The sequence below is a fragment of the Lepidochelys kempii genome, chromosome 2 (genome assembly GCF_965140265.1).
Source record: "Lepidochelys kempii isolate rLepKem1 chromosome 2, rLepKem1.hap2, whole genome shotgun sequence".
Classification (NCBI taxonomy): domain Eukaryota; kingdom Metazoa; phylum Chordata; order Testudines; family Cheloniidae; genus Lepidochelys; species Lepidochelys kempii.
This window is the reverse complement of record NC_133257.1, coordinates 238,305,733-238,329,723: the sequence shown is the minus strand read 5'-3', so window position 1 is coordinate 238,329,723 and position 23,991 is coordinate 238,305,733. Positions and strand designations below refer to the sequence as shown.

The 23,991-nt window shown below is 39.4% G+C and overlaps 1 protein-coding gene across 3 annotated transcripts in view; it reads right to left on the bottom strand.

Moving 5' to 3' along the window:
• The window catches only part of WAC (WW domain containing adaptor with coiled-coil), a 115,722-nt gene that overhangs the window by 42,635 nt on the left and 49,096 nt on the right, over positions 1–23,991 (bottom strand). For 2 of the 3 annotated variants that reach the window (XM_073334356.1, XM_073334355.1), the window contains exons 4-8: positions 22,611–22,685; positions 13,987–14,093; positions 12,889–13,004; positions 12,689–12,801; positions 9,369–9,677 (exon numbers count right to left, since the gene is read on the bottom strand). In XM_073334356.1, the coding sequence (XP_073190457.1) occupies positions 9,369–9,677; positions 12,689–12,801; positions 12,889–13,004; positions 13,987–14,093; positions 22,611–22,685 (720 nt within the window). The remainder of the gene's footprint in view (positions 1–9,368; positions 9,678–12,688; positions 12,802–12,888; positions 13,005–13,986; positions 14,094–22,610; positions 22,686–23,991) is intronic. The other variant, XM_073334357.1, reaches the window with a different exon arrangement.

Below are 23,991 nucleotides of genomic sequence, written 5' to 3'. Positions count from 1 at the left end.
GGGGGGGGGGTTTGCACTCTGCTGGGCTCTGGAGGATAGAGGCTGTGTCTGGGCTGGGGGGGGGGGGCAACAGGTGGCCTCCGGGAGTAGGGGCCCATGGTTGAGCTCTGCAGGAGAGGAGAGTGTCTGGCCCCCCACCTGGGATCTGGGGTGGGGAGAGGGCAGAGTAACAGGAACTAGGTTGTTGTAGGGGTTTCTTTATCTCTACTCCAAGGGGAATATGTATGTGTGTTGTTACAGACATACTTGCTGACAGGTATTTTGAAATAAATTACCAAAATAATTGTAACTGGTATGATTAGAGAGGGTTATTTTGACAAAATCTGCAGAATTTTGCAGAATTTTAAAATATTGTGTGCAGAATTTTTAATTGTTTGGTGCAGAATTCTCCCAGGAGTAATACTGTCCTCACATTTCCCCAAACACCTTGTTCATCTCATCTACCTATTATGTCTGGTCTTGGAATAGAATAAGCTCTTTGGGGCAGTGATTTAACAAGTTTTTATAGGGCCTAACACAATGGGGCTCTGACCTGACAAGGTCTCCAAGTGCTATTAAAACATAAAACATTCAACAGCAGCAACAGCTGGAGATACTCCATGCAAGATACCAGCTCTACATTTCATAAATAGAGCTGGTCAACTCCAACTGTGACCCTGATTATTACTGGGATATACCAATTGAGCTCTGATTCTCTGAAGCAGTTTATTTTGTTTTTCTTGTGTACAATTACTGAATCAATGATTCCAAGCACTGACAAACTCTTATTTTGACAATAATAAGACAAGACACAAAAAGTAAACCATCAGTAATAGGCAGTTGAGCCTGAAAATATTTGAAGAACCCTGCAACACCCTCTCTAGTTGAGAATGAAGTGATCATAAGAACAGCCCTTCAAAGAGAGACAAACTGCAAATATCAACCAAAGAAGAAGATGCAATGGAACTGTCAGTAGGAATGCAACAGCTAACTCCTCCAGAAGGTAGATGGTATATCAAATAAGAAAGTTGAGAGTTGGAGAGAAGCCCATCTGCCGCTGATCAACTGCTTTAAACTGTCTGTATCAACACCAAAACCAACATGACAATATTCCTCTGACCAACATACTAAGTGGTACAGAAAGCTTGAAAACAAATTGCTGCCTATAGATAGAAGCGCTGAAAGAGAAGTATCCCATACAGACAGACTGTTAGGATAAAAAAGAAATATGGCAGCATTCATTCACATAACAATTAGAAATGGGAAAATGGGTAATGCAATCTACATATAAAACAGCAAAAAAATAGGAAAAGCAACCCCACACTTTCTCTGAATAAATAACCATCACAGAGACCACAAACAGAAGCTGCAGATTCTGACTAACACTCAAACCAAAGAATAGAGGTCAAATAGTTCTTCAAGAACTCTCCACTCCTGCAACTTTTTAAGGAAAGGTTTGGCATGGCAGGAGACGTACAAAGGATCAGTGAATAAAATACAAAGCAAAGCAATCTCAAACTATTTTCAGATTCTAGAAGAGTAAATAAAAGAATGACTGACTGATTTGGAAGTTTGATGACAAAATTAAATCCAGTATTTTGCATTGATATTATGCTTTTAATTCCAAAGCATTTTACAAACTGCGTGTGTATATATATTTGTAAAGTGCTTTAGGATTAAAGGCGTCATATAAATGTAAAATACTGTATTTAATTTTACAATTATCTATTGATATATAAATCACTAATATTAAGCACCACCTCTGGGACGTGAGTAAAGGCAGACAAATCACCAGACATTGTACAGGATTGCAGAAGGCTCCCCTCCCCCGGCCTTTTATTTTTTTTAATTTATTCATTTATTTTTTTAAATAATAAACAGTAGGTAATTGTATTCTTCTTTGACCTTGTATGTATATTTGGACAAAAAGTTCCATGGAACTAATGTCCATAGAAAACAGACAGCAGTATTGCGTGGGTATTCTTAATGAGCCTCTACACACCATAAACTGCATGGAATTTTGTTTATATACCTGAGAAATATTAATGGTTGAGTTAATTTAGCTATAATTGAATCTTGTGGTTTGTGTGCATGTGTTTCAAGCCTGATGTTTCAATCAATAAGCTATCTCGTCTTTTCCCCTATTATACAAATAGCTAGTTATGAACTTGAATACTTTCTTCAGAGCAATTTTGATCTGTTTTCTGTCTGAAACCCAGGAAGAATAATTTTTGCTCACAATATAGTCTCATAGGAAAAATAAGGTTAGATTAACAACCAAATTAGCTAGAATTATGACAAGTAGTACTGGATTTACTTGCTAGCATTCAGTCTAAATTTCATGAGTAGAATGCCCTTTGATCGGGGAACTGAATACGATGCTATTCAGAGCTAGCAGAAGTGTGCGAAGAAAGGAACATCCTCAACTTCTTATATCAGGATAGATCTAACACCACATAGAGGTCAAAAACACGTCAAATTTAAGTAATGAGATGAACTATCTTTTAAAATCTTAGTTCTAGAGACAAAGCACAGAAATTTAAGATAGAATTGGAAATACAGAATATAGGCAGAATGATCAGTAAGAATGTTTTGCACAGTTTGAGTTTGCAAAAAAGGTACAAGCAGGTCTTTAAGAAACATTTAGATGCTAAAAACGAAGTGGGTGGGAGTAACCTTATACAGTTTTTGCTCACAGAGAACACTGTATACACACTAATGCATCTTGTTTCGTGGAGGTGCTGATTTCCTCTTTAGTACCTTTTCCCCCTGCAAGCTTTCATTAACATATACATTTGGTTGCCTCTCTATTTTTCCACTAGAAGTTTGCTTTTTTACAGTGAATGTTTCAGTTTTTACATAAAACTGTTGTAACACTTAAAATTACTAAAAAAGAAATTTAGTAAAAAATTCTCTATTTTCAGTTTCTTTATTCTGCACATTTGATAACATTTGTGTGTACAGCCAAACAGCTTTCTTGACTGTCAGTTGCATTTCCTATCTTATGCACTAGAAATTGCAATCCTTTATTTAAAAATGCTGGAAAATATCTGTGAAGGCAAGGGAAGGAATGCAGGACTTGAGCCCTTCATTTAAAAAAAAAAAAAAAAAAAGACAACCCACTACACCTTACAAATAAAAGCCATTTAAAAAAAAATATTTCAGGGCATACTGTTTAAAGGATACATACTGAAATTAGTTATTTCAATTAATATACATTGACAGCATCTTTTTTAATTCTTCCAAAATTACTCTCCTGAAGTGTAATTCTGTTTCACAGTGCTATATTCTGAGAATAATTCCTTACTAAGGCCTCGTCTACACTACAAAGTTAGGTTCACATAAGCTGCCTTGCGTCGACCTAGTTATGCATGTGTCTACCCTTAAATATATTTCCCATGGATGTAAGTGCCCCTTTACAAACACACTACCACCATCTCCTTCGTGTTGAGCCAGGGTTGATGTACTGAGGTTGATATGGCACAAGTGAAGACACTGTTACTTATGTCATCCCTAACAGTCCTCCAGAAGAGGTCTCACAATGTCTGACAATGACTGCTCTGCTGTCAATTGTGAACTACATAGCCCAGGGGTCAGAGAGACCAAAAAGCCTCCCTCCCCTTTAAAGCCCCACGAATTTTTCAAATTTTTTTTCCTGACTGTCCAGGTTGGCAAGCGCACCTAGCAGTTCTCCATTCTTATGCACAACTGCCCAGCTGACTATGCTAGCTACATGCTTCAGATAAGTTGCAGCCTGGAGTAGATGGGAGATACTGGATATGGGGAGAAGAGCCTGTGTGAGCACAGCTGTAGAAAGGTGGACATCTATAAACAGATTGCACAGGGGATGTGGGAGCAAGGATCTGACATGGACCAGCACCAGTGCCTCATGAAAGTGAAGGAACCACATCAGACATATCAGAAGGCCAGGGAGGCCAACAGTCGATCCAATGCCAAGCTGCAGACCTGCCGCTTTTACAAAGAGCTACATGTCGTACTTGGCAGTGACCTCAATACCACTCCACACATCACCATGGATAAACTCCGTGGGGCCTGAGTCACAGGCCCCTGCCATGAACAGAAATGAGGAGGAGGAGAAAGATACAGGACATGCTAATGGGAGGAGGGGTCCAGCTATGCCATGAACCAGGACCTGTTTGAGACTCCATTCCAGTCCAGTCAGTCCCAACAGTCAAGCCTGGAGGAGCCCAATGCAGAGGAAGGAGCCACATGTGTAAGAGGAGGTTATTTATCTCCCACTGCAGGTTCCTCAAGATATGTGGTCTCTATCTGTAATCCACTGGGAGTTATGCATGCACACCACACACTCAGAGTTGGAGAACTCTGAAAGTAGTGTCCACTGGTCTGCGGATGGCCCCTCACTCAGCCCATGTTTCCAACCAAGGTGATAAAGGACAGGGCAGAAGGACATCTCCAGTTTTTCCTCTACCATGAATCTGACAGACTCGAAGCAGACGGGAAGGAGGATGGGAAGTGGAATACAGGTACGGACCACACATCTCAAAGAACCTCTGGCTACAGGTAAGCAACTTTCTCTTCTTTTTTTAAGAGACTGTCTCTATTGTATTCCACTGAGGGTAACTGACAAATAGTGCCTAGGTTGGAGAAGGGTGCGATGAGGAGGATGGAAGGGTTGTGCAGAGAACCGCCGTGCCAAAGGAGGCATCTGATGCTAAGTCCTGCTCCAAGGCATACAGTGTTACTAAGGTATGCACAGAACTCCATGTGTGTGCTCTACATAGGTCTATGAGGGCATGTCTACATTACCCAAAGGATTGACGGGCAGCGATCGATCCAGTGGGGGTTGACTTATCACGTCTATCACGACGCGATAAATCGATCACTGAGCACTCTCCCGTCGACTCCGGTACTCCACTGAGGCAAGAAGCGCAGGCAGAGTTGATGGGGAAGCGTCAGCTGTCGACTGACCGCAGTGAAAACACCGTGGTGAGCATATCTAAGTACGTCGACTTCAGCTACGTTGTTCACATAGCTGAAGTTGCATAACTTAGACAGATTCCACCACCCCCCATTGTAGACCTGGCCTGAGAAGCACTTTCTGAAGGGAGGCCGTGTTGGTAGCCTGAGCCCATATCTCTCTGGTGAGGAGGAAGGCAGAGATTGATGAAACCAGAAATCCTCTTGGAGATGGCCTGTCCTTAGTCTCTTGGCTACTGCAATAAACGGTCTAGGGGACCTTTCCTGATGTCAAGGGAATGGAGTTGGTGTTCTTCTGCAGAGGTATGTGGTTTCGGGAAGAAAACAGGTAAGTGAACGGATTACTTCATGCGAAAGTGGGATACCACCTTTGGTAGAAATTTAAGGTGTAGACATAAGGAGACCTTATCCTTGTGGAATATTATGAACGACAGATCTGCTATCATAGCTCCAAGTTCACAGACTCTTCTTACCAAAGTGACAGCAACCGGGAAGATTGACTTTAATGGAAAGGAGAGATGTGGAAGACGATGCCAGTGGCTCAAAGGGGGGTTTAATTGAAGCAGAGAGTACCAAATTCAAGTCGCATTGAGGTATGACCGTTTGGAGGGGAGGGAAGATTCTGAGGAGGCCCTTCCAAAATCTAGCAGTTAGTGGATGTGTAAAATCAGAGCAACCCCTCACAGGTGGATGGAATGTGCTGAGTGCCATCAGGTGGACTGTCAAAGTGCTATGGGTAAGACCCAATGACTTTAGAGATAGAATGTAATCCAGGATTAGGGGAATTTCTGCCACTTCCGGTAGAACCCCTTTATGTTAGTCCAAGACGAAAAAGTCTCCATTTAGCCTGGTAACATTGTCTAGTGCAGTTCTTCCCACTGTTAGAGCGATGTCTTGTATAGCTGAGGAGCATGTCCATTCTAGAATAGATGTCCATCCAAATACTATGCCCTGAGGTAGAGTGGATGTGGAGTGGGGTGCCAGTGTACTGGGTCAGAAGATGATCAGGGAAGTTCAGGATGGGAACTGGTGGACAGGACCACATGTGAAAGAAATTGGGGAATCAAAATTGTCTGGCCCAGAGGGGGGGTGTGTGTGTGTGTGATAAGAATGACCACCTCCCTCTTTTCAGATTTTGTGGCATACTCAAGGAAGGAGCAGCAGTGGAGGGAAAGCATAGTTGAGCTGATCTGACCAAGAGGGTAGGAGAGCATCACCCCGGGAGTGATAATCAATGGCTCCCCAGGAGCAGTACATGGTGCACTTGCTGTTGGTCTGAGAAGCAAATAGGTCTCTGGCTGGGGTCCGCCATTGTTCAGAGATGTCGTGTAGCACTGTATCGTGAAGTTCCCACTCATCATCAATCCCGAAGTGTCTGCTGAGTGAGTCCACAGGTACATTTTACATCCCTGGATAGGGTGATATGTTGTTTGACGTATCAGGTCCAGAAGTTCAACATTTCTGTGCACAGAGTGGAGGATCTCACTCTCCCATGTCTCCCCTTGTTTGTTGATATAGAAAACAGTGCTGGTATTGTCTGACATGATCAGAACCTGGTGAGAGCATGTGAGTTGGACAAAGGATTTGCAAACCTTTTTGTACTGTTCAGAGTTCCATAAGACTGAGATACATCCTGGATACTCAAAGTGTCCATGTACCTTGTATCATAAGGTCATCCATATGGGCTCCCCAGCCCACTAAAGACGCACTGGTGATGATAATTTTGTTTGGGGAGGAGGGAAAAAAGAGAACTCCCACACTACATGTGGGTCAGTCTATCATAGGAGAGACGACAGCACCCTGGCTGGAACCGTTAGCCTGAGGTTCAGAGAGTAATGGTTCAGTGAGTACATGACTGGAGCCAAGTCTGAAGGCAGCAAAGGTCACGCAGGTGCACGAAGCCATGTGGACAAGAGACAGACAAGTCGTGCCTAGTACTTGAGGGTTGTTCCTGATGAGATATGACATTCATCTCCTGAAATTTGTCAGGTATGCTTGTGCTGTGGTAGAGTTTATGGTAGTCCCAATGAAGTCCAATGATTGCATGGAGTTGAGGATTGATTTCTCAGTGTTGACGCTGACTCCCAGCGAAGCAAGGAGGTTGAGTGACATGTTGGCATATGGGCTTCTTAGTGCAATTTGGCAGCCAGGAGCCAGTCGTTGAGGTACAGAAAAACAAGGAGACCATAACACCTGGCGTAAGCTGCTACTATGGAAAATATTTTGGTGAAGACTCTGGTAATGGTAGCTATTCCAAAGCTAAGTACTTGGTGTCGGAAATAGTTGGCGCCCTCCATAAACCTGAGAAAACGTCTGGGCAGGGTAACTGTCTATGTGGAAACAAGCATCCTTCATAACAAGAGCCATGAACACACATCTTTTTCTAGAGATGGAATTATCGCTGCCAACGTAACCATGCAACACTTGAGTTTGTAAATGAAATGACTGAAGTGGCAGAGGTCAAGGATTGGTATCCAACTGCCCTTCTTTTTGGGAATCAGGAAGTTAAGTCGAGTAGAATCCTATTCCTTGATATTCTAGTAGGACGCGTTCTATTGTTCTTCACTGTAATAAGGAGTTCACTCCTTGGACGAGAATAGTGTCATGAGAGTGGTCCGAAAGGAGGTGGGGAGGAAGATTTTGGAGAAGTTAGCATTACAACAAAATTAAAGAATACCACTCATTTCTTCAAGATCAAACTTCTTATATCCACAAATGTACCAGTCAGGATAGATAAAAATCAATGATTTAAAAAAAAAAATTAAAAAAATGTTTTTTTATTTAAATCAGATTTTTTGAGAAAAATGCTTTTTGAGGAAAAAACCTATCTAAAGATAGTTTTAATTAAGATACATTATAGCTCAAATATATCTCATTATGGAATAGGGATTATAAATTCTAATTCTATAAAATGAGACAATATATTCATGTCATGTTTAAGAAAAATTTTGTAAATGAGTTCCAATAGTTCATGGATTAGGGACCCAATCTAATGGGGTTCCACAGGCTTCCGTATAGTTTATTTAGGTTAATCTTTCTATCTACCCAATGAGACTCAGTGCTCAGTCTAGAAGATACCATCAGAGATGCTTCGTTTTTGCAGTTCTCAAACTGTGGATTTGTGTCTCCAGAGGTAACATGCTTGTTAACAGCAAAAATGTCTTTAAATAAATAAATAAATAAATAATGTACAGAGGCGAAAAATAATAGACCTCAACTCCAGAGTCCCTCTGCAAATTTGTGTACACAGAGTCAATCCCTTACCTCTCTTTAAAAGTGCAAAGTTTCAAAAAGTTAAATGTATAGAAGATTCATTGTTGGGGCCGAATAGATCTGGATCAGGAGAAGAAGTCTGTAGATAAATGTGAGAAGCAAGGGACATATGCTTGTTTTGTTAAAATATTATATGCTTGCTGTTGAAGAAAAAAATCCAGAATACTTAACGTTGTTGTTTTAGTTAAATAAAACAATTTAAATATCTGTCTGGTGATGTTCTCCTCCTAACACAGCATAGTAAGAAACTCCTCCAAATGTTAAAGATTAGCCTGTTGAATTGGAGATAGTTCACCTCCCAGTGACTTCATAAATATCTGCTTCAATTACCTTTGGTAAATGAAATAACCAAACAATCATTCATTTTCTGATATAGCTGTAAAACTAATCTGAAAAGTTTTCAAAATAAATCACTGTTTAAAAACATAGTGTGTACCTTTTAAAAATGAAACCTACATCCATCTCTGAGTTGTGAAAAATATGTATTAAGGTTATAACAACCAACAAGAATGCACTTTTATGTAGAAATCCATGATTAAACCAAGTCTTCCTGACTAGTGATTTAAATCAATTTGATTTAAATCAAATCCACCCTGGTACCAGACATATTCCCGTGTATCATTATAGGGAAACGTAAGTAGTTTGTCACTGGAATTCCAACAAGATACATTTGATAGAAAATGCATGGGTCCAAGACAGCTTTGAAACATTAATCCGACAGACAAATTGACAACTGCAGCAACTGCAAAGTTCCAAAATAACATAAAAAGAATTTTAGGCACCCTTTTAGTAGAGATCAATTGAAATACAGTTTGCAGTATATGCATGTAAATGGCAAACCTACTAGTTCAGGTGAGAATTAATTCAGGGAAGTCCTATGCCTGTGTTATAAAGGAGGTCAGACTACATGATCACAATGGTCTCTTCTACTTTATCATCTAATTCAAACTTCAAAGTTCTGTCAGATAAGCGGATTACGAAAACCATGGTTTAATGTGAAACTGAATCTGAACCACAAAAATCATGACTAAATTAACTGTTTCAAGCATAGGAAACAGGAAACACATGTTTAAATTCTAGAAGTCAGACTTTCTAACCAACACCACAATTCAACTTACAACACTGAGCAATATTAAAAATAGTTTTATCTGACATACCTTTTCTATCTGTTTTCTGAGAAGGGATGGACGATGTAGGTGTAGGCAGTTTTGATAAAGTAGATGCTCCATTAGCATCAAAAGATTTCTTTGGCTGGTGATCAGATTGTAGAGAAAATGGAGTAGGAGGAACAGTGCTTGGGGTAGCAGTTGGATGAACCACTGGTTTGATGGGATGTTGTACTGGAGTAGAACTACTGTGAGTCTCTGCTCTTGGCAGTCTGTAGTCTCTGTCATTGTGTCTGCTTGTCTGAGACAAAATATTCTGAGGGAGTATACTACTGGCATCACTGGAATGTTTGTCTTCCACTGTTGTAGGGTTCACAAAGAACGTTGCAATAAGAAAAAAAAAGATTAAGTTAGAAACTTCACTAACATTGCTATGACTAATTCAGTAGCATACTAATGTTTAAATTTGATTAGGCTTTCATTATTTTTTTTAAAAATGTCAACTGCCAGCACAATAGCTATTTGCAGCTCAGTATTGGCAAACAATCTGATTTTAGTCACTGACAACATGCCCCTTCTCAAACATGATTGGATCTTTGCCGAATTTAGAATTCCAGTAAAGTAATCTTGTTAAGGACAAACTATTTTGTAGTGAGTTTTCTAATTTCCAAGGTCATTTTTAAAGATTCCATTAACACACTGACCAAAATGAAATATTTGCATATGCTATATTTAATCTGAGAGACTACATTATGGCAGACCTCTCTGTGCAAAATTTTCACGTTTTCTGAATTTCTCTTCTATACGCCATGTTTGTCTCCTCTTCGGTTTTTTTTAATACAACCGAATTTTGAATTCTCGTTTTTAAAGGATTAAAAATGGACAAATTCAGCTTCAAGCCATTTTGATTAGCAGCATATAAAACTTAAAACATATATGAACCTCTTGATTTGCATGCTGTCACATAATAGTGACTTTAGTATGTTACATTGGGGATTGACAAGCATGCAGAGTATGGTTCATCCTTTATGATTGCTAGTTTCTCATCTGTCATGCAACCTTACCACTGGCAATGATGCAAACTGACATGAAATTCACAAAAGCAAATATTTATTGCAATTAGGACTGTGAATGATTTTCAAAAATTATCACAATTAATCGCCGTTTCAGTCGTACTGTTAACAACAGAATAGCATTTATTTAAATATTTTTGGATGTTATTCTACATTTTCAAATATATTGATTTCAATTACAGCACAGAATACAAAGTGTACAGTGCTCACTTTATATTATTTTTTATTACAAATATCTGCACTGTAAAAAAGCTACAAGATTGTATTTTTCAATTCACCTCATAAATACTGTAGTGCCATCTCAATGTGAAAGTGCAATTTACAAATGCAGAATTATTATATTTTACATAACTGCATTCAAAAATAAAACAATGTAAAACTTTAGAGCCTACAAGTGCACTCAGTCCTACTTCTTGTTCAGCCAGTCGCTAAGACAAACAAGTTCGTTTACATTTACAGGAGATAATGCTGCCTACCACCTCCTATTTACAGCGTCACTAGAAACTGAGACCACGCATTCACATGGCACTGTTGTAGCTAGCACTGCAAAGTGTTTACATGCCAGATATACTAAACATTTGTATGCCCCTTCATGCTTTGACCACCATTCCAGAGGACATGCTTCCATACTAATGATAGGTTCTGCTCCATAATGATCCAAAGCACATTCATTTTCATCATCATGAGTAAGAAGCCATCAACAGAAGGTTGATTTTCTTTTATGGTGGTTTGGGTTCTGTAGTTTCCAAATTGGAGCATTTCTCTTTTAAAGACTTTTGGCAGCATGTTCCACACCTTGTCCCTCTCAGATTTCGGAAGGCACTTCAGATTCTTAATCTTGGGTCGAGTACTGTAGCTATCTTTAGAAAACTCACATGGGTACCTTCTTTGAGTTTTATCAAATCCGTAATGAAAATGTGCTTAAACTGAACAACATATTGTTCAGTTGAACAGTCGTCATCCGAGACTGCCATATCACGAAATACGTGGCAGAATGCAGGTAAAACCATGGACCAGTTCCTCCCCCCCGCCAAAGAGTTCAGTCACAAATTTAATTAATGCATTATTTTTTTAAAAAGCGTCATCAGCATGGAAGCATGCCCTCTGGAATGGTGGTCCAAGCATGAAAGGGCATGCGAATGTTTAGCATATCTGGCACATAAATACCTTGCAATGCCAGTTACAAAAGTGCCATAGGAACACTTTCAGGTGACACTGTAAATAAGAAGCAGGCAACATTATCTCCTGTAAAGATAAACAGACTTGTCTGACTTAGCGATTTGCTGAACAAGAAGTAGGACTGAGTGGACTTGTAGGCTCTGAAGTTTTACATTGTTTTGTTTCTGAGTGCAGTTATTTAACAAAAAAAAATCCATATTTGTAAGTTGCACTTTCACAATAGCTTGCACTACAGTACTCGTATGAGGTGAACTGAAAAATACAATTTCTTTTGTTTCTTTTTTACAATGCAAATATTTGTAATAAAAAATAATATAAAGTGAGCACTATACACTTTGTATTCTGTGTTGTAACTGAAATCAATATATTGGAAAATGTAGAAAAAAATCCAAAAATATGTAACAAATTTAAATTGGTATTCTATTAACAGTGTGATTAAAATAGTGATGAATCACGATTAATTTTTGAATTGAGTTAATTTGTTTTGAGTTAATCAAGTGAATTAACTGTGATTGACAGCCCTAACTGCAATATGCAATTTCTGTATCTATTCTTCCTGAAACGTGTATTTTCTTTATATAGTGCAGCACCAGTCAAAACAGAATATATTTTCTCCAGATATTAGTATGCTGCTCACCTGCGACTTATGAAGAAATAGTGATAATAGTTAGGCCCTTTAAAGCCTCTAGTATCTTACGTATTGAAGAAAAAATGCTGTGAGAAGACTATCACAGCAGCTATAGAAAAAGATTGTGTCTTCAAGCTGAAGGACAAATGCTGCACAAATAGTAGCCCACAATGAGTGATAATTACAAAAAAGGAATACTAACATGGAACAAAGATATAAGTGAATGTTTTAGTTGGATAGGCTCAAAGCTACTCTGAGACATCATCATCGGTGGGCCAGAACATTTGGAGAAGTTCTTTCTTTGGAGAAATCTTAGGAAAAAAATAAGCTGGGCCACCTTGACTCACTGCCACAAAAAGCACACGCTAGGGAAGAGGGATTTCCTTTTTTAGTTTGGCAAAGACAAGTACTGAGAGGAAGTATGCAATGCACACGAACCAAGAGCATTTAATTATATAAAATAAATAAATAAATAAAAACCCCCAACGTACTTCCACTTGTGAATCCACTGGCAGCAGTCGCCTGCATCACCTCTCTTCTGTAGTCCCTATCTTTTGGGAAACTGTTAACTGATATTTTGCTTGCTTCTTTTTGTCTCTGCTCTCTGCAAAAAATACAAATAAAGTAAAAACTCAAGTACAATGTTTTCTAGATTATATGCTTTTATTTTTTAATCAAAGTATATCTATACCTTTCAAGCCACTCTTTTGGTTTTTCCCATTGTGAAACTTCTGTTCGGCAGTTATAGTAGTATTTTTTGCCAGAAGAGCTGATGTGCTCAGACCAGTCATCCGCAGAATCATAGGACTTTGAAAATATGAACAACAATGTTGGAGAAATGACTACTTGACAGTTTTCAAATAAGTTATATAGATTCTACTATATTCAAAGTTGCAAGATGTGTAGACTTTTTCCTTCACATCCACTTTGAAACCACTGTACATAAGGGACAATGTAATGTCCCTCCCCTATCACCTCCCACAACAATACTGCTTTCCAGCTGCTTCAAACAATACACAGCTTCTCCTATCTCATCTTACCAACCCTGACTAAATTATAGCATAAATTGAGATCTGGTGCTACATTCATTGGATCGTTGTAACATCACTACTGTCTACATGAAAGTCTTCAGTATGCTAATGATTTTGGATCTTATACTTCTGCAACTGAAGAACCTCCTCAAAATGTCCAGATGATGTAAATAAAAAAAAACTAATGTTTTTTGATATGTTACATTTTAGAAAATAATATTTGGAGGATTATCTCTGTTTTTCCCCATGCCCCAGAACAATTTTTAACACCAACCAGTGTAATCACAGCAATTTTTGGTAACTGAGTGCTTGAAGCATAGGAAGTGGTATGTGCTAGCCAGTAAGCAATAAAACTTAAAACCCCTATTACTGCTTCCCATAAGGTTCCAAAAAAATAAAAAGCCTGCGGAGTTAGGTCAGTCTACTGCTGTGGAACCAAGATACTAGAGTAAGATCCTTGCCAATGATATATTTAGGGAAAGTACTTTTCTCAATTGCTATGTGTCTTTTCGATTAAAACCGTCAAAGGCAAGACAGGTACATCTGGAAACCCAAATGACAATTAGCTATACTGAAACCATCTAACATATAACCTCTGCCAACTGCAATTTGTTCCCGCCATTTTCAGTATATAATCACCACTTAGGTTTAATAATTCAATAAAATATGCAGAACTTCACCCTCCATAATTTAATCAAAAATAGTATATATAAAACTGCCTAAGACATATTTGGACATTGATGACCATTAATACTTACTGCATCTGAAGTTTTACTTGGATTATTGCTTGGATTAGAAGAATGTGAATTTGAGCTATGAAGAGCACTGTGGTTATGTGAATTTTCTTGTGGAGAGTAACTGGTCCCTAAAATACACAAATATAGTTCACCATGAATGTTTCTATACAAATTAAACATACCTGTATTTCAGAGCATGGAAGTATGTCAATGTTTTAATTAAAAGTGCTGTGTATCTTATTTTTATCCTTCCTCACATCCATATACTAAATACACTTCACTATGGATCTCTATTAAGGGAAAGTTTGAAGTTGTTCATGGAATTTTGTATCAATCAGTCTTTGATTTACATATAGCATATATGATGCAGCTATGGGAAAATATCCTCCACGTTCTACCAATAATATAACTATATAGATATATATATTTTTTAAATCTATTTGTAAGATTCAATTCATGTATCTGAGTAGTTCAATCCAGGTTTCTCCAGAAGAGATTCAACTATCAAACCACTAGAATTTAGAGAGTTGAAAGCAGAATTACTGAAGCTCCAGCTAAGAGAGGCCACAAAAGCAAGAGTTATCAACAGATTAAATTTGGACTGAATAACATTTTCCCATCCATTTTGATATAACAATAAGGTTATTTCAGACATTTGTCAAATATAAGGAAGAGGAAAACTACAATTTAGTGGACTGATATGTTTCAACAAAGTCATAAATACAGTGGAGAATCTAAGTCATGCTGCAATACTCACAATACAAGTATACTTTATAGTATTTAATAAGATTCTAAAGTATTTGACTATAAAACCGGTGTTCAATCCTGTTAGACATAATGAAGTTCTACCCTAAAAGGACTAACATTAGCAGCATTGTGAGATTCCATGTTTAAATTTTAAAAAATTTGCTTAGTTTACAAGTTTAAAAAAAAATAGGTTTCCTAATTTCCATCCCTACAAACTCAGCCTGAAATCTGAAAATAAAGTAGTATTATTTCCTGACTGTACCTCCTAAGTAAATGATTATGGCTGTACAAGGATAAGAGAGGGTAGAAAATGGTTCAATTCTTTTGCCCTAGTTAATAATTTTTTTATGATATACAAACCACAACAGACTCCAGATCAGACTGTTTTTTCTGCAGGACCAATGTGAGCCAAAAAAAAGTAGTAAAAAATCATCACAAACACATTATTTCTACAATGCCTAAAAGTGTATTTGGATATTAAATGAACACATACATGTAACAGATTTGTTCATTAAAAAGGCTCATTTTACATACAAGTGATAAGTCGAAGACTTATTAGTTTTAGACACTAAATTTTAGTTTCTTCACAGAATTGTAAAAGAGAGTGAAATTATCTAATAAATTATTTAATTCCATCCCCTTGTCAAAGCAGGAATGTTTCCTGACCTATAGTATTACAGTGACATCAAGTCTCTCCATAATTATGTTCAAAACCACCTTTCCCTCAGAAGAATGGTTTTAACCACCCTCCTCATTTGCCAAAACTATATATGTCTGAAGTTTTACATATATGATCTTGTGCCAAGGTAGACTAATAAGTTTGAGGCAAATCAAAGGCGGCTTTTTGGAGATAAGCAGCATACTTCCTGAAAAAAATGATCTTCCTAACTTTGTCTCATTGTTTCTCTAAGAACTCATCTACACTGCAGCTGATGGTGTGATTTGCAGCTCATGTAGACACTGCCACATCCTAACCACTATTTTTAGCGAGCTAGTTAAATTAAGGATAGCATACTTAGGTCTACACAAACAAAGTCACACCCACAGCTACAGATACCCTAAGAGCTTGGTCTGGAAGATTCAAATTCAGTTTCCTTCACTTGGTCTTGAGGTAGACTAGGGCATTTGCACTATTTCCATGAAGTTGATGGATAGAGTTCAGAAATGAATGCAAGCTTGACCATGTCTGCATGTGACCCTACAGAATTATCACTGGTTCGAGCCTAGCAAAGCATCCAAGTTCTGTACAGACTGAGGCTGAATTTCAGATTGGCCCTGATTACCATGTCACAGGCTCTAAGATGTAGGCTTAGACTTCTGGCCTCCCTCCTTAGGTCCTATCTGAACTGCCAAGCCATTCAACTCCGGAAACCCAATGTGCAACAATTTCACTACAGATTTTTCACCTTTAATTCATGACACCATTGTGTTAATTGATTCCTTATCTTCTGCGTTACCACAACAAATACACAAGACTTCTGAAAACGCTGGTTATCTGCATCACGGAACATTTAAAACAGGCTGCAGTTACAATGTGTTGTTGCAGTCTTCTTACAATAAAATTTATCTATTTTTAAGGCAGATGGACAAGGTGGATGGTGCAGAATTAAGTTATTTTGGGTGACATGTCGTAACATACATTTTATGGAGTATAAACCTGATCTCTATGCATCCGATGAAGTGAGCTGTAGCTCACGAAAGCTTATTCTCTAATAAATTTGTTAGTCTCTAAGGTGCCACAAGTACTCCTGTTCTTTTCACGGATACAGACTAACACAGCTGCTATTCTGAAACCTGACTTTCTAATGTTGGTTTTTTAAATTGCAAAATTTTTCATGTTTCTCCCTGCAACTAGAGCCTACCTCCAACAAAATTTTAATTTGGGAATGCTTTAAAAAAAAATTGTATTTGTCACAAATGTCAGTTAAATTTAAAAAGGTTTTCTTCTTAAATGCCAGTCCTGTAAAGTGAAACTGAGTTAATTCCTTCTTGTGCAGTGTCCCACACCAAAAGGTAGTGAATGTTGGGATCTTTGAAGCAGCATTCTGAATGGGGCAAGACTACGTTTGTCAAGGCCAGAGACAAGAATGTAACAATAGTCAAGATGCAGGATGATGAGGGCTTGAACAAAAATTTTAGCCGTGTGGAAGGCAGGCAGAGAGTAGGGAAATACAGTCGCATCCTATTTTGTCTGTTCTCTTTTTGAAAAATAAGGAGATCACATGTTGAGTGCAGTGGAGAAAGGAAGGAGAGAAAGTTTAAGGAGGGAGCCAAATTTGATGAAAAGGCAGTTCGGATTGCAGGTACAGGATCTGGTTAGACTGGAAAAGTAAAGGTGATTAGCTAGGAAAATGACAGAACGGAAGGAAGAGAGAATAAGTCTATAGTGGAGGAAGTCAACATAGCCATGGGATTTCTGCTAGAGAACGGCAGAAGAGGAAACAGATGTTGGGTGAGCCAGGGATAGAAGCTGGTAGAGCAGATTTTGCAATGGAAGAGAGGGACAAAGAAGTCAAGGGTGGAAAAGAGTGTAGAATAGAGATGACCAGATCAAAGGAAGAAAGGATGAGAGCAGAAGAGAAGTCATGAACACTGATGGGCTAAGAGTCATGGAAGCACCAAGTGGCGAAGTCAGAGGGAGGGTGCAAGTGGGCGATGTTGAAAGAGACCAGGTGGTGGTCAGAGAGAGATCACATATCAAAGGAGAGATGAGGAGGAGAGTAGTGCTTAGTGAAGACCAAGTTCAGTGAATGGCCATTCTGGAGTGTTGAACCAGGTCAAAATAAATGCAAGGGTGAGGAGAGAGGCAGCTACAGAGCTGGATGGGTCACCAACACAATAGTTGAAGTACCAAGGATAAGTGTAGAACGAGAGGAAATGAGAGCCAGTTGAAATCACAGAGGAAGGAAGACAGGGAGAAGCCGGGCAGAGGGTAGATGAGGGGGGAGAATAGTTTGATGCAGTGCAGTTCAAATGACAAGAGCTGGAAACGGAGTGAGAATGTGTTGGAAGCAGCAGGAATGGCATAAGAGAAGCCCGACACCCCCGTTATGGTCCCCATTAGGGTCTCTACTTCATCGTAGGACTGGAAACAGGCTGACGTCAGGAACTGGCTCCGATCCTGCAAGTGATACTCTGGGGGACAGTAGCCACCTGAAAAGAAACTAGAAGTCCTTGGAGTTAATGTCCAGGTTTCCAGGGAAGAAGAGAATTGGGTAAAAAAATACAGGAGAGCAGAGGGAAAAACTGACCGGGCAGCTAGGCAGCTCTGCAAGGGAGAAAGAAACTAGCCATCCAGTCAGCAAGCGCAAAAGGGATGACCAGGCAATGAGAAGCAAATGTAGGAGAACAGACCAGACTGAGGGGGAAATTAAATGAACAAAAAAGAGACAAGGTTAAAAAAATACTTATTGCATTGCATTAATTAGACTATTAAATATATCTTCCTACTACCCTATTTCCCTATAAGCAATTGCGGTAGTTCTCACAGGGGTGCCTGACTCATCGTGCATTCAGACAGGAGTAGTCCAAGACACTGAATTTTGAGACACCTACACTAAAGAAAGCAGATATAACTCACCACACACAGAGAACAGATGATGTTAGAAGGTGACAGTCACTTTTCAGAGAAGACCTGTCCTTACAACTAAACATAAAAATAGACTAAGAAAAAAAATAGGTGTCAATTTCTGTCCTGTAAAATGCATCTAGATTTTTACCCTTTTTCACTATATGAATGGGGTTAGGGCCACCAAGGTCTTCACTATCTAGATTTGAGTTCTCTAGCACGTTCAGCTCTTTCAATAGAAATATTTTTTCTCCCCTTCCCCCCATTTCATTCTGAATGACCTGCAGTAATATGAAGTCAGTACGTATCTAGTTATCCACCAAGACTTTCCCACTGACTCCACCGGGGACACAAGCTGCAACCATCTACACACATAATACTGTTTTTTCTACTCTCTTCTGTCATACTTGCAGCCCAGGACATTAACACTAGTCACTTAGTGGCCAACATCCATTGACCATCAATTATACTTCAACAAGAACTCTGTGCACCTAATAGAAAGTTTTAGCTTTAAAGTTTGCTCACAGACCAGCATTGCAATAAAAACAGCGTTAACACTGAAGAACATTCTGAAGACTGGAATGCCACACTTGCAGCTTCACTTAAAAATCAGCAGGTCCAGTTCTGCTATAGTGAGAAAAATCTCTTAAAGCACGGCAGCTTTATGTTTACCAGGCTAAGAGTGCAATCATGGACATATGCCTACTATTACACATCAGTACCCAGAACAATCTTCCAAGAAAAAGCTGTTATTTGTGTCCAAGCACTAACAAGTTAGAAAGATGAGATGTACTTGTGAGTATACACAATTCTTTTGTACAGCATTCTTTGCAAGCATGAATGCTGTAAAGCTTCCCACCACCCTGAACACTAAAAAAATTGCTCCCATTTTGAATTAACACTTTAAACGTTTTAAGAATAAGACCTTATGTTTCTTGAAGACTGAAAAATTCTATTTATCTAGTTCCACTATATTTTTTTTCCTCTTCCCCCTTTTCATATTTGATACAGTCACATAAAACAAGTAAGCATTCCGTTAGTTCCTGTTACTTATTTTGACTCAATACTGTGATAGTAGCAAAGCTTTTATCACAGGCATAGCTATCAACACACTAAGACTGAATGCTCCTTTCTTTGCATTTCTCCACCTATTTGAAGAAAATCTTAAATCACTCATGAATACTAAATCTCGATCTCTCCCACAGAGTTACTGCACATGATATATTGCGATCCACACCTGAAAACTATGTAAAGGTCCTTGCAAATGGAACACTTACCAAACTGAATATTGCAAGCACTCTATATTACGGAGCAGGAGGCCCTTGATGAGGGTAGACTAGTTTAAATCAAAAATTTAAATCACCAATTTTAATCATGATTTAAACCAGCTTCTGGCAATTTAGGCCTTAACATACATTTCCATAATTTAAATGAGGTTTCTTTTAAAAAATAAAAATGTGTTTAGTTTAAATAAAGCCTCTAAGTTAAATAAAACAAGCCAATTCAATTTGAAAAAAAAAAATCAAATAAAAAAAATTTTAATAAATTTTTGTCTACGCTGACCTTGCTGAACCATGGTTAAGGTTGAAGGGAGCTTCGTTAAGAAAAGATTTTCAAAGTGCTCTAAAAATCCCCATGCATAATAACCTGAAAATTGCTATGCCCACAGAGAAACATAGTAGAGTTTGTGGTGCAAATTCAAGAGAGACTCCGCTGAAACCACTATTACTTGAAGCCCAAGAAATGAGAGTTCAATAAAGACACAGTGGAATTCTTTGGATAGATTGTTCCACCTGAGGCACCCACCACCCTACACAAGTCCCTGGTGGCAATATCCGGCTGTTCCACACAAGGACGTATATGGGCGCAGTGACTCCTGCGGTTTGCTAATTTCTACAGCAATTTAGTCATTTGATCCAAGGGGTCCCAAGATAGTGCCCCCCACAAAATGACCTGCTTTTAAAATTTTCAGGTTCTTTTATCTTTTTTCCGCACAATTAAGGAAAAACTGAATGAATGCTTTTATTGTACATAATTCTACATCTGTGAAGTTCAACTTTCATGATAAAGAGATTGCACTACAATAGTTGTAGTAGGTGAACTGAAAAATACTACTGTTTTTTATAGTGCAAATATTGGAATAAAAAATAAATATAAAGTGAACACTGTACGCTTTGCATTCTGTGTTGTAATAAACATAAGAATGTCCATACTGGGCCAGACCAAAGGTCCATCCAGCCCAGTATCCTGTCTGCCAACAGTGGCCAATGCCAGGTGCCCCAGAGGGAGTGAACAGAACAGGTAATGATTAAGTGATCTCTCTCCAGCCATCCATCTCCACTCTCTGACAAACAGAGGCTAGGGACACCATTGCTTAACCATCCTGGCTAATAGCCATTAATGGACTTAACCTCCATGAATTTATCTATTTCTCTTTTAAACCTTGTTATAGTCCTAGCCTTCACAACTTCCTCATGCAAGGAGTTCCACAGGTTGACTGTGTGCTGTGTGAAGAAGAACTTCCATTTATTTGTTTTAAACCTGCTGCCCATTAATTTCATTTGGTGGCCCCTAGTTCTTATATTATGGGAACAAGTAAATAACTTTTCCTTATTCACTTTCTCCAAACCACTCATGATTTTATATATCTCTATCATATTCCCCCTTAGTCTCCTCTTTTTCAAGCTGAAGAGTCCTAGCCTCTTTACTCTCTCCTAATATGGGACCCATTCCAAACCCCTAATCATTTTAGTTGTCCTTCTCTGAACTTTTTCTAATGCCAGTATATCTTTTTTTTGAGATGAGATGACCACATCTGTACACAGTATTCAAGAAGTGGGCATACCATGGATTTATATAAGGGCAATAAGATATTCTCCATCTTATTCTCTATCCATTTTTTAATGATTCCTAACATCCTGTTTGCTTTTTTGACTGCCGCTGCACACTGGACGTCTTCAGAGAACTATCCATGACGACTCCAAGATCTCTTTCCTGATTAGTTGTAGCTAAATTAGCCCCCATCATATTGTATGCACAGTTGGGATTATTTTCTCCAATGTGCATTACTTTACATTTATCCACATTAATTAGAAATCAATATATTTGAAGATGTAGAAAACATCCAAAAATATTTAAATAAATGGTATTCTGTTATTGTTTAATCGCGCGATTAATTGCGATTAATTTTTTTAATCACTTGACAGCCCTAGTATTTTTAGTAAAAGTCATGGACAGGTCACGGGACGTAAACAAAAATTCACAGCCTGTGACCTGTCCATGACTTTTACTAAAAATACCTGCCATGACTAAAACTTGGGCGGGGGAGCCTCGGGTGCTCAGAGGGGAGAGGAGGTCCGGGGGTGCCATGGATGCTGGGGAAGGTGGCCTGGGTCCCTGCTAGTACTGGGTGGGGGGAGGCTGCAGCACATGGCCCCGGACTCCCACTGTTGATATTGGGGGGGGGGGGCGGGCACATGGAGAAGAAGGGTTGGCAGGCTGGCAGGGGCTTCCTACTCAGCTCCGCATCCCTGCAACTCCTAGGCAGTGGAGGCATGGGTGAGGGAGGGGCTCTGCTGCTCCCGCCACAAGCGCCAGCTGCTGCAGCTCCCGCAGCTCCCGTTGGCCAGGAACCACAGCCAATGGGAGCTGCAGGTGTGGGGCCTGTGGACATGGGCTGCATGGAGACACACCCTCCCCCTCCCACCTAGAAGCTGCAGGGAGGCCATGCCAGTGGGAGCGAGGAAGCCCCCCACCATGAGGTAAATGCCCCCGCATCCACACTCCCCAACAAGCTGCCCCTAGCCCTGTGCCCCCTCCCACACACCCAAACTGCTGCTGCTGGCCCAGGGGCTGCCTGGCTCAGGCAGCCCCTGAGCCAGCACCAGCCACTGCAGAAGTAACAGAGATCACGGAAAGTCACGGAATCCGTGACCTCCATGACAGAATAGTCTTGTATCATAATTAACGCTGAGAGTCTATTTCTTCCACAGGATACCTGCCTCATTCAGTTCACAGGACAGAAACTACCTAGAAAATGAGGCAGCTGCTCAATATTTGTATCACCATTCTGTTTAGATGGCCTGCATAATTTACTGGTTTCAGAGTAGCAGCCGTGTTAGTCTGTATTCGCAAAAAGAAAAGGAGTACTTGTGGCACCTTAGAGACTAACAAATTTATTTGAGCATAAGCTTTCGTGAGCTATAGCTCACTTCATCGGATTCGTTCAGTGGAAAATACAGTGGGGAGATTTATATACGTAGAGAACATGAAACAATGGGTGTTACCATACACACTGTAACGAGAGTGATCGCTTAAGATGAGATATTACCAGCAGGAGAGCGGGAGAGGGAACCTTTTGTAGTGATAATCAAGGTGGGCCATTTCCAGCAGTTGACAGGAACATCTGAGGAACAGTGGGGAGGTGGGGAAATAGTTTTACTTTGTGTCATGACACATTCACTCCCAGTCTCTATTCAATCCTAAGTTAATTGTATCCCGTTTGCAAATTAATTCCAATTCAGCAGTCTCTCGTTGGAGTCTGTTTCTGAAGTTTTTTTGTTGAAGAATTGCCACTTTTAGTTCTGTAATCAAGTGACCAGAGAGATTGAAGTGTTCTCCCACTGGTTTTTGAATGTTATAATTCTTGACGTCTGATTTGTGTCCATTTATTCTTTTACATAGAGACTGTCCAGTTTGACCAGCGTACATGGCAGAGGGGCATTGCTGGCACATGATGGCATATATCACATTGGTAGCTGTGCAGGTGAACGAGCCTCTGATAGTGTAGCTGATGTGATTATGCCCTATGATGGTGTCCCCTGAATAGATATGTGGACACAGTTGGCAACGGGCTTTGTTGCAAGGATAGGTTCCTGGGTTAGTGGTTCTGTTGAAATTTTCTTCTGTAGACAAGCCCTCACTAACAAAAGGCTTCATTAGTTGTGCATTAATGTTGTTTTAGAAGTGCTCCAAACCATTCCTATACACTGATCCCTAAACCTTAACTTTATCCCCTTACCCAAGATGGCATCACTGCCCTAAGGAGGCCCTCGGGGAAATTACAGCATGCCTCCTTAACACATGGAAGATGGTGGGGAAAGTGAAAAAGAACAGTGTTGTGAAAAGCAAAGAGGTAATATTTTTGGAAATAAAGGATGTCTAATGCTGCAGACACAAGCCTCCTGAAATGCCTGCATCAGCTCTAGCAAGCTGCTGCAAATTCTTCCCAGATTAAAACTGCTCCATGTAAGAGTATAAATAGGAACAAGAATTTGGAGTTGTGGTCTACACAGAAATGGCAAGTTTTTTTACGGCAGGGTAAGGTTATGTCATATTCCTGGGCCTCAATGTCATCTTTCCCAGGGCAGACCTAAAATTTTGTGGGAAGTGATGAGACACATGACCTTCACTCTGCATTGTCTGGCTTTAGTTTATGCCTTCTTTGCCCTAAAGGGACAGGAGGAAGGAAATATAGTGTTGCGGTGTGGCAGGAATTACCTTAACTCTGCATTTCCTACTTAACCTTTGCATTTTTTTCTGAGTGTTCCCTGATTTTTGGAGGTTGTAATGTTCAAGTGCCAACTTCCATGTTCTAGAAGGGTATAAGGCACAATGATAAGCAACCTGGACTCATGTTTAACAAAGATTTATATTAGCCAGTCACACTTTAGCCCATGAAATAAACAAAGGCTGAACGTTCTTAGCTGCTT